Below are 11,266 nucleotides of genomic sequence, written 5' to 3'. Positions count from 1 at the left end.
ATGGGTGGAGACTTCCCTGTGGCCAGTGTCCCTGCCCCCAGCCCAGATATAAGGCCACCTCTCCAGACCAAGGTAACCAGAGAGGAAAAGAGAGAGCTCATCATGTCCTCTTGGAGCCAAGATCGAAACCAGAGGTAGGTTCTCTGCCTACCCACCTGGGCCTGAATAGGAGCCATACAGAAAACGGCCACATTCCACCTGGCCCTCTGAAGTCAAGGAGCAGGTGTAGGCTGCAGGCTAGAACAGATGACACCGAGGTGCTAACTACAGGCAGACACTCCCATGCACACTCTCACTGAGGAAGCCCCCAGGTGGGCCATGGGCCAGGCAGGAAGTAAGAAGCCCCCACCCCTGCCTATGGAGGGACCAGAAGAAGCAGAAGCTCCAGCTCTCCAAATGTTACAGTGTCAAGTGTAAACCACCCTATCCCAAGGTCAAATATCCCCCCCCAGACCTGCCTGAAGCAGAAAGCACTTGAGTCCTGTTTATACCCAGAGTCCTGGGTTGCATCTGAGCACTTTGGAATAAGTACTCTGAAGCAAGCAAGATGGAGCTAGAGAACCCAACCTTGTTTGGTCAGGGCTGGACAGAAAGTGCAGGAACCCAGGGGAGAAACTGTCAGCATTGCTTGGGAAGGTCAGAGAAAACTTCATAGAAATGGGAGCTTTGAAGTTGGGACTTTGCAGTATGAATAGGAGTTTGCTGGCTCTGCCTTCAAAACACAGAGGCAGGGACACAGAAAAAGTGAGATCAAAGGAAATCAGCAAGATGGACTGCAAATAATTAATAGCCCATTGAGAATAGATTGGTAATGGGGAAGGGTAGCATTTAGGGGTCAGACAAAGAAACTCAAATTTCATAGAATTAGAATTCTCCCAGAACAGGGGCTATGTCTGGCAAGTTTGGGCAGGTGAGCGTGGAGGCCAGGAGAGGAGAAGGTGACTGCAGGAGTCCAGGTGAGCGATAATGTGTTGAGTCCCTCAGGACTTGGTAGTCCAGGGAGCAGAAGTGGAGTTGGGAAGTACACGGGTCTGGGTATATGTTCACTTGCAGCTAGCTATAGCTTCCTTTCAGCTTATCAAGCACCTTCTGTCATTGCCTGCAGCAAATATAGGGGCCTGGATCCCCATATTTCTAGGACCCTGTTCCTGCTGCTGCTATTTGTGGCCTCCAACCCCAACCCAGATGCCTGCCTGGTATCCCAGTCGAGCAACGGCAGCTTCGTCTCCTGCCACCCACCTGTCAAATTGCTTCGCCACTTCCCCGCCGACACTGTCCACCTGGTCATAGAGTTCTTCAACCTGACAGAACTGCCAGCCAATGCCCTCCAGGGCATCTCTAACCTTCAGGAACTGCACCTCTCTAGCAACCGACTGGAGAACCTTTCAGCCAAGTTTCTACTGCCTGTGCCTCAGCTGAAGGTGCTGGATCTAACCCGCAATGCCTTAAGCCAGCTGCCCCCGGGCCTCTTCCAGGTCTCTGCCGCCCTCCACACCCTGGTGCTGAAGGAAAATCAGCTGGAAGGGCTGGAGACCTCGTGGTTGTGTGGTCTGAAAGCCTTGGGGCACCTGGACCTGTCTGGGAACCACCTCCGGACACTGCCCCCTGGGCTGCTGGCCAACTTCACCGATCTGCGCATTCTTGACCTTGGCAGTAACCAGCTGGAGACACTGCCCCCTGGCTTTCTGAAAGGCCCTCTGCAGTTGGAACGGCTACATCTGGAGGGCAACAGATTGCAGGCACTTGGAGAGGGCCTTCTGGCTCCCCAACCAGACCTCCGCTACCTCTTCCTGAGTGACAACAAACTGAGTGCGGTGGCGGCCGGCGCCTTCAGAGTCCTGCGGCAGCTGGACATGCTGGACCTCTCCAACAACTCGCTCTCCAGCGTGCCCGAGGGACTCTGGACATCCCTTGGGCAGCCTGCCCGAGACATGGAAGAGGGCTTCGACATCTCTGGGAACCCCTGGATTTGCGACAAGAAGCTGAATGACCTCTATGCATGGCTCGTGGCCAATAAAGACAAGATGTTCTTCCGGAACAACACACGCTGCGCCGGGCCTGAGGCCTGGAAGGGGCAGACGCTCCTGGCAGCGGCCGGGTCCCATTGAGACCTGGGCTGGGGTGCAGGTGGCAAGACATTCCTGGCCACACACAGCACCCCATTTAGCCAACAATCCCATGTTCCAAGGGTAAAATGCAGGCTTTCCATAGTTGCCAAGTCCTTGGTGCCCTTGTTCTGAAATGCAGTTGGGCCCTCCAGTCCAGCCTCCTCACCTTTACTTGAGCAGCAGATGCTTCCTTTCCCCAGTTTCCCCGGTCTCTGTCTCTGCGGCTCCCTCAGGCCCAGCCCTGGCCACACCTGGGCTTGTGTCTCTCTGGCCCTGTTTCCCCCCCAGTTTGGGGGTTTTCTAAGTGCATGGTCTGGGCTGAGTTGCCTCTTTCCCAACATCATTCGGTTTGGAATCAGACCTAAGGGTTTAATAAATAACTGAGCAGAATTCGACAGATTGGCACTCATTTTGTGTGTTCCCTGATCCCCCGAGTCAGCTTCCTAGGTCTCCAGGCTGAAGCAGGAAGAAAGGGGAGCCACCCAGGGCCGGGGTGCTCAACACGAACTCCCAAGTGGATGGCGACTGGCATCTGAAGGCCTGTGGCTGCTCCCCACCCCCTCCCTATGTAGGACTTAACTCGAAATAAAACCCTGACCATTGCCCAAGGTGTCATTTTACCAGCGGATTCCTGCCAGAGTCTGTGTCCTGGGGAAGGTTGAAATTAAAGCAGATTGCTCCAGGTCTTCAAACAATTTGTCATGTTGGTCCATAGCCCAGAGGAGGCCCTCGGGCAAGCATGGGCAGCCGGATGAACACAGAGAGCTGCTAGCACGCTGGGAATGGGGGGAAGCTAATGTTAGATTTGGGGGACTTGGGGAGTCTTCAACCCCCTGGAAGGAGGGTCATGTCCACGCTGGCAGTCATGAAAGTCAGAGATCTGGAGTCTGGCAGAGCAGGGCTTGAATCAGATCCCTCAATCACTGTAGGGTAGGTGGGGCCGGGGTGCTAAGCCTCAGCATGCTCCTCTGCAAAATGGGACTGGGCCTGTCTGGCTCCTGGTTTAGCTCAGCGGTAGATTTTTTAAAAATAAAAAGGCCTTGGGGACTTGTCCAAGGTCACTGGGCCAAGCGATGGGGACTGTGATTGCAGTGAGGAGGACAGGCGGCCGAACTTGGCCACAAGTAACTCAAACCTTGGGCATCTAGGGTCCACCGGTTGCTATGGCAACTCCAGAGCGCTCTGGGCGCCCCGGGAACAGCGCGGGGAGCCTGGGGCCACGCGCTGGCCACGCCCCCTAGAGACCTCTTCCCATTGGTCAGTCCCCAGAGGCCACGCCTCCGGAGCCTATATAAGGCGGCCGGCAGGGCGGGGGCGGAGGCTGAAGCCCGAGTCTGGGGTCTGCAGTGGCACCTGTAGCGCCAGGCTCTCCGTGCCTAGGTGAGTGCCGCTGCCTCAGTCTCGGGGTCCCGGGATCGCATGGGTTGGATGAGGGTCCGGCGGCGTGGGGAGGGCAGGGAGGTGACAGACCGGAGCAGGTGACTGAGACCCTTGGCCCAGTTGGCTGAAGCTCAGGACCCAGTTGGGCGGGAGCCAGAGTGGTAGAGGGAAGGCGCTGCAGGCTGGGAGCCTGAAGCCTAGCTCAAGCTCCCAACTCTCACTCTGTTTAGCTGAGTGACCTTGGGCCCAGCAGGGCCCTGTGGTTGCCTCAGTTTCCCTGTCTGTCAGGTGTCCCTGTGGATTTGTTGGAATTCCACAGGTAGCTTCCACCGTTCCAGGGGGCAGCTTGTGCAGGTCTGCCCAGGGTGGGGGCAGCAGGGATCTCCTCCACTTTGCCGAGGAGGGAAGAGCCCAGAGAGGTGAAGGTTCTCGCCCAAAGTCACACAGCAGTAATGCCAAGACGCAAACCTAGGTCTTTCTCTCACTAGAGCCCATGTTTTGAATCACTTCAGTGCCTCCACCTTGCCACAGGCTCTTTAATGTGCACCTGCTGTGTGCAGAGTCCGGGCATAGGCTGTCTGGCCCTCAAAGCTTTCTGAGGTAAGTATTATTTTGCTGATGAGGGAACTGAGGCACCAAGAGGGAACGAGACTTGCACAAGGCCCAGCCGGACAGAACCCTAGGCCTGGGCAGGAACTGGGAAGGCTGGTTCCTCCCCCTCACTCTCCTGCCCCTCAGGGTGACCCTGTTTGCAGCAAGCATGTCGGAAGGTGAGGAGGAGACTCAGGTCACCAGACCCAGCTTATGGGAGCAAGACCAGCAGGTAAGGAGCTCCTCTTTCCATGGAGCAGAGGCACAGAGAAGGTGGGGGGACAGCCCATCCTGGGAGGAGGTGGGGCACCTCCTGCTGCCTCTACCCTTGCTGTGAACACCTCACTCTGGGGGCATTTTGGACCATAGAGGGGGCCGGCACATCCTACTCAATTTCCAGAAGGGAAGAATGAGGCCCTGGGTGGGGATCGTCTCTCCAAGCACACCAGCTGGCTCACCCACCCCTGCCCAGTTCTCCCTCTCCCACCACTGGGGCTCACCCTGCACCCCTGTTTCCACCATGGCATCACAGCACTGTTAACATCAAAACTAGCATTAGTGGGCCTCCCTGGTGGCACAAGGGGTTAAGTTGCAGCACTATGAAGCTATCAGCAGCCACTGCTGCACGGCATGAGTTCAATGCCAGGCGGGCCAGGGAGCTGACACAGCAGACCTGGCACAGCAGACCTCTCCTGTCCCGCCCACAGCTCCCCTCAGTGTATTTCAGTCAGTCTGCCTGCTCTGCTCTCCACTCTGTCTCTGGTGAATCCTCTCACCACCGGCACCTCTGGCCTGTACCCCAATTCTTGTATGCGTAAATAAATCTTAAGATAGATAGATAGATAGATAGATAGATAGATAGATAGATAGATAGATAGATAGATAGATAGATAGATCGATAGACAGACAGACAGACAGAGATAAACTAACATCAGTAACAGCGCACAATCTGCATCGGTGTCTTCACCTGCTTCACATACTGGCTCCTTGACTCCCTCTCAGCTACAGCAGCCCGTTTGACAGATGGGCAGATCAAGGACCCAAATCAAGTGGGCAGTTGCCAGTTGAGAGCGCTCAATACACTCTCTCCTGCCCGCTGCCTGGCCTCTCCCAGACCCAGGAAATGGGCTACGGCTTGGTTGAGGCCCCGCCTCCACCGGGGACCTCAGCTGCTGCCCCTGCCTGCAGAGCGTCGTGCAGCGAGTGGCGGCGCTGCCCCTGGTCAGGACCACATGTGCCGCGGTCTCAGATGTGTACAGCGCCGCCAAGGACAAGCACCCGCTGCTGGGCTCGGCCTGCCGCCTGGCTGAGCACTGCATGTGCGGCCTGACCACCCGAGCCCTGGACCACGCCCAGCCGCTGCTCAGCCACCTGCAGCCCCAGCGTGAGTGTCCCTGGTGGTGTCCCGGTCTTGGGGTTGCCCGCGGCCCATCCTGTAGTGCTCCATCTACGTGGCATGCTGTGGGGTGGGCCCCCCGAGTCGGGAGTCCCTCGCGGCCTCCCCTGTTCTGAGCGCCTTTCCTCTGCCTGCCTGCACCCTTCCCGCCTGCGTCGTGTGCCGCCCCCTCTGTTCTTGGTCTTCTGGGCACCTGATTCTCCCTGGACTCCCCGCCTCTAGCTCTGGAGCTTGCCCACCTGGCTGGCTGTCCTTCGCTGTTCACTCACGGCCTCGCTCCTCTTGTCCCCCCTCGGCCTGCCTCCATGTGCTCCTCCCTTGGTCTGCTGCACCTCAGATCCATTTGCCTGTCCAACCTCCTGATCGCCCCTCATCCCTGCCTCCACCTGCCCGGAACCACCTTGTCTCCCTGCATCCCTGTGACCATCTCAGGCATCCCATCTGTGGGGGGCAGGGAAAGACCCCAGGCCTTGACTGAGGAAGGGGGTCCCTTGAAAGTCCCAACCTAAGGGTTCCCCTGCCTCCTTGGCTGGCTCGTGACCTTGAGTGCCTGCTGGGTATCTGAGCCGGGTGTAGGTGAGGCGTCGCCTTGGTCCCAGCAGGGCAGAGGTGAGGAGGGCAGAGGAGGCACAGTCCAGCCAAGCTCTTGGGGTCCCCCGTGTGGCCTGGGCTTCCCTCTGTCTCTCTTCCCTCCTCCCCCTCCCTGTCTCTGGCTTTCCCCTTCCTTCTTGCTTCTCTCTCTCTCTCTCAGTGGCCACAGTGAATGACCTTGCCTGTAGAGGCCTGGACAAGCTGGAGCAGAAACTGCCAATTCTCCAGCAACCTTCTGAAATGGTACAGGCCTAGCCTGCAAGGGTGTGGAGGTGGGAGCGAGGTGTGCAGGGGCTTCGTTTGGCTTTTGTCAACTTGTAAAACACCAGTCAGATGAAAACAATCGACACCCACGTTAATCGAGCACTTATTATGTGCCAGTCGGTGCTGGTAATGCTTGCAACTACCCTGAGAAGGGCTAATAGAGGAGAAACTGAGGTCTAGAACCAAGAAGGGGTCAGGGATCCTTGACTCCCAGCCCCAAGCCTCTGGGGCGGGGGGCCAAGGGAACAGACCGGAGGCTGACGGTGCCTGGAACGGAGCCCCTCCGTCCAGGTGGTGACCTCTGCCAAGGACGCAGTAGCCAGCAGCGTGACAGGTGTGGCAGGCCTGGCCCGGCAGAGCCGCCGCTGGAGTGTGGAGCTGAAACGCTCCGTGAGTCATGCTGTGGACGTCGTGCTGGGCAAGTCGGAGGAGCTGGTCGACCACTTCCTGCCCATGACTGAGGATGAGCTCGGTGAGGCCAGCGCCGTCCCCTGAATCCCCTGGCCCCGCTCGCCGGCCCCTGATCAGAGAGGTCCAGTTCTCTCCCCGGAGACCGCAGGAAACACAGAGCGGGGGCCTCCCACTCTGCTTCCATAGCCCCCCCCAGGCCCCCATCCTGCTAGAAACGCATACGGGCTGATAGACTTGAGAGTGGGACTGTCCACCTGGTGACCCACCGAGTTATTTGGCCTCTGCAGCCTTTGACATGTTTTAAATCATCTCCTGCATTTAGCAGTCAGACGTCACCCTGCAGGTCCTGATCCCCGTCACCCTGCAAGTCCTGATCCCCGGCGTGTCTTGAAAAACTAGCCGAGCGGCCGTCCACACCTCAGACGGCTCCAGGAGCCCGTCAGCAGCCAGTGTCCGCGTCTTGTCTGCTTCGCTCCTTTCCCGCGGCTGGTGGCAAGCGGCCGCCACACCTCCTGCTTGTGCTCACCTAGTTGCGCTCGAGGACACACGCGCATGCACCATCGGGGGTCCCGGCGGGCTCCAGCACCCAGCCGGGTGGGCGGCAGGCCGGGCCCCCTAGGTTGTGTTGTTCCACCCACGACGTTCACACAACACAGTGTCGCTCTCGAAGCCCTTCTCAGAATGTGGCTCCGTTGCCAAGCAAAGCGCGACTGTTCTCCCCACACACGGAGGCCGCGGGGCATGAACAAAGCGCCACTGTGCGCCGCCCCTGTAATGCAGGGCAGGCTGGCAGAGTGGGTAAGCCCCGGCCCAGGCCCCGTGCTGCCTCTAGCATGCTGTGGGGCTTCAGCTCTGTTGCCTCGGGCGTCTTCATCTATAAAATGGGGCATCGTAGACACTGGGGAAGGTGAGATGAGTTAGTGTTAGTAAAGAAAACTGCATTTGGGAGCCCCCAGGCTTGTTAGCCCAGTGTCCGCAGGCGGGAAGGGAGCGACACACCTAGCTGACACGCTTTCCTGTCCCCTCCCAGCGGCGCTGGCGGCTGAAGCCGAGGGTCCGGAGGTGGGCTCGGTGGAGGAACAGAGGAAACAGCAGGGCTATTTTGTGCGCTTGGGCTCCCTGTCAGCGCGGCTCCGCCACAGGGCCTATGAGCACTCTCTGGGGAAACTGAGGCAACGGAAACACCACGCCCAGGACACAATGGCCCAGCTGCAGGAGGCCCTGGAGCTGGTGAGCGCCCTCTGCCTGCCCCTGACTCTGATGCCAGCCACTAAGCATGGACGGAGGGCCAGCGGAGCACCCACCTGGTGCTCGTCCGATGGGGGGAGGCAGAGCGAGGTGCCACAGCTTCAGGCTCTGACGGCCGGGCCGGGGCTGGGTCAAAGCTCAGCCTAAGGAGTCAGGAAGGGGTTTCTGTTGAGGAGGGGAAGTAGGAGCTGGGACTATAGTCAGTTCAGGGGATCCGGAAAAGAGACGGCCCCTCTTCCTTGCCCTGCCACCACCAAGCCCCGTCCTCTCCATCCTTTGGGGTCCAGCTCACACACATCTCCCACTGCCCGCCCCTCCCGGCTCCAGTGGGACGGAGCAGCTCCTATTTACTGAGCGTGATGAGTCCAGATGCCCCCCACCTGCTCCTCCCTCACCCCCAAGTCCTATCTCACTGACCTCCGTCCTTCTAGGAGCTCAGACCCAAGCCTGGGAATCATCCTCAACTGCCCTCTTGCCTTCCCCACCGGACACCCCAGTCAGTACTGCCAGCTCTGCCTTCTATCTCTTCCACTGCGGGGGGTGGGTAGGGGGGGTGGGTGGGGATCCTTCCCCAGACTCCGGCTCCGTCCTCACACCCCGCAGTTAGTCCTTGTAGTGGCCACCAGAGGGCGCCGGGGAGCGCGCAAGCAGGTCCTGCCCCTCTGCGGCTCCTCCAGGGCTCCGGATTCCCTCCAGATAAAAACCTAAGTCCCCCCCATGCCCTGAACCCCCTCCCACACCCTCCCTGACCCCACCTCCGCCCTCTCCCTCGCTTTTCTCCAGCTCCACAAGCCCATTGGCCTTTCAATACGCCAAGCACAATCCTGCCCCAGGAGTTTCTGCGTGGACTGTGGCCTCTGCTCGACACACTTTATTGTCCATGCATTTTGTTTACAAAAACCCTGTGATCGGCTTGTTTTATGGTTCACTGTGTGTGCCCCTCTGCACTAATAATTAATCGCGAGGGCTGAGCTGTCCTGCTCATCCTGCCTCAGACATTTGCAGAGGGCTTGCTGCGATGAGCCGTCAGGGCCCCGCCTGGCCCTCGCAGCCCCTGTCCCACGAGAGGACTCCAGAGCCCGGGCGCCTCAGCACCAAGACGCTCACTTTACACACTAGGGAGCGATAGGTGCTCACATCGGCGCTGCGTGCCCCGTTTTCTGCTGCTGTGAGAGACGGAAGAGACATAACACACTTACATAACTCAGCAGCTGAACCATTTTTAAGTCCACAGCTCCAAGGCATTAACCACATTCACACCGTGGAGCAGCCACCCCTGCCATCCAGAACTTTCTCATCTTCCCAAACTGACACCTACACACCAACTCCCCTTCCCTCCCCCAGCCCGTGGCACCACCACGCCTTCTGTCCCTGTGATTGTGGCTCCACTGGGGCCCTCCCGCCAGTGGATCACACAGGATTTGTCCTTGTGCCTGGCTTATTTCTCTGAGCGTCACGTGCTCAAGGCTATAGCTTGTGTCAGGATGTCCTTCCTTTTTATGCTGAGGCATATTCCACAATAGGACTGGGTCACAATTCATCTTCTCAAACCTGCCCTGTTCTGGGCACGGGAGGTGCAGTGGCCCCCTCAGGACACTCACAGTCCAGTAGGGGGAGCAGGGTCATGATGGGGACAGGTCTGGTGCTGTGGATCCCGTAGGAGAAACCTGCTTAGCTAGAAGCAAAGGAAGGAAGGCTTCCTGGAGGAGATGACACCTACACTGATACTTGAATTGGTGTGAAGCAGGCAGGGGTATGGGGTGGAGAGAAGATTGTACCTGGCAGAGGGGTCAGCATGGGCAAAGGCCTGGCTGTGAGTCAGAGCTTCCAGGGAGCTGTGGGTCACAGGTGACAGAGGTAAGAGGAGAGAATGAGAAGGTGACTAAGCAGGATCAGCAGGCCTGGAAGCTTTCGTACAGGAAAGTGTACACTAAATGCCATTAAGGGTAGATCCAGGCTAGAGCCAAACCTTGTCCCCCTCGTGCGCAAACTACCAGCCCTGATAACCATTGCCTTCACCCCTCCAGATCGACCTCATGCAGTGCGGGGCGACCCCCACTGCCCCAACCCACCCTGGGAAGGTGCATGAACTGTGGGAAGTCTGGAGCCAGCGCCCCCCCAAGAACGGCCGGAACCGCAGACAGGTAGAGGAGGGTGCAAGGATGGGGGAGACCCGGGGAGGCCAGAGGCCAGGCTTGAGCTGTCTCAAATCATGTGCTGAGGTCAGCTGGCTGGAATGTCCTTGGGGGAAATTGGGCCTGTCACTACAGGCAAAGTGAGGCAAAGTGATGCAGGGAGCCAGTCCCTGGGGCAGGGAGCTGGTCCTGCTCATCAGGGAAACTGAAGCAGGACAGTGGTCCAGCTGGATGTCCCTGGGAAGATGGAGGCATGTCAATAGCCCCAGAAGTTGGTCTGCTGGGGAAACCCAAGTCCGGGACAGTTCCACGGGTGTCTATAGGGAAACAGAGGCGGGTCAGCGGTTCTGTTGAGTGACCACAGGGAAACTAAGGAAGCTGACAGTTCTGTTGTGTGTCTGTGGTAGAAACTGAGGCAGGATGATGGTACCGCTGGGTGCTCAAGGGGAAACTGAGGCAGGGTGATGGTACTGCTGTGCGCTAAAGGGGAAACTGAGGCAGGGTGATGGTCTGGTGCCCTCCCTTTGCAGGCAGAGATGGAGACATTGGTGTTGTCCCGCAGTCTGATGCGGGAGCTACAGAGCACCGTGGACGTGCTGGAGTCCAGCGTGCGGGGCTTGCCCCCCAGTGCCCAGGAGAAGGTGGCCGAGGTGCGGCGCAGCGTGGATGCCCTGCAGGTGGCCTTCGCTGATGCCCGCTGCTTCAGAGACGTGCCCGCAGCGGCCCTGGCTGAAGGCCGGGGCAGCATGGCCCGGGCCCACGCCTGCGTGGACGAGCTGCTGGAGCTGGTGGTGCAGGCCATGCCTCTGCCCTGGCTCGTTGGGCCCTTCTCGCCTATCCTCATGGAGCGGTCGGCGACACCCCCAAACCTGGCAGCCTGGGTGGATGAGGTGGTTGGAGGCCCAGACCCCCGCTGGGCACATCTGGACTGGCCAGGCCAGCAGAGAGCCTGGGAGGCCCAGCATGGGGGGGATGGGACGAGTCTTCCTGAGGACACTCCTGAGGAGGAGCCCGAACCACCCCGCCCCAAGCACACCCTGATGCCAGAGCTGGACTTCTGACCACAAGGGGCCACCAGCAGAGCTGCCCTGCACCTCAGGATCTCTGAGCCCCCTAGTGGCAGTGCGTAAGCACTGATAGCC

The 11,266-nt window shown here is 59.0% G+C and overlaps 2 protein-coding genes across 2 annotated transcripts; both read left to right on the top strand.

Moving 5' to 3' along the window:
- LRG1 (leucine rich alpha-2-glycoprotein 1) lies at positions 1 to 2,224 on the top strand (the record flags this gene model as incomplete). The annotated part of the gene is made up of 2 exons (XM_084248639.1): positions 1 to 134; positions 1,106 to 2,224. 2 exons carry the CDS (start codon positions 1 to 3, stop codon positions 2,106 to 2,108), a joined length of 1,137 nt encoding a protein of 378 aa, XP_084104765.1. The 3' UTR covers positions 2,109 to 2,224.
- A 2,024-nt stretch (positions 2,225 to 4,248) lies between these two features.
- Positions 4,249 to 11,185, top strand: PLIN5 (perilipin 5; the record flags this gene model as incomplete). The annotated part of the gene is made up of 7 exons (XM_084251466.1): positions 4,249 to 4,311; positions 5,268 to 5,463; positions 6,227 to 6,309; positions 6,622 to 6,802; positions 7,772 to 7,971; positions 10,017 to 10,133; positions 10,655 to 11,185. 7 exons carry the CDS (start codon positions 4,249 to 4,251, stop codon positions 11,183 to 11,185), a joined length of 1,371 nt encoding a protein of 456 aa, XP_084107592.1.
- Between the last annotated feature and the right edge of the window lie 81 nt (positions 11,186 to 11,266).

This window comes from Talpa europaea, assembly GCF_964194135.1.
Source record: "Talpa europaea genome assembly, chromosome: 12".
NCBI lineage: Eukaryota > Metazoa > Chordata > Mammalia > Eulipotyphla > Talpidae > Talpa > Talpa europaea.
The sequence above is the reverse complement of the archived record's forward strand: the minus strand, read 5'-3'. Positions and strand labels throughout refer to the sequence as shown.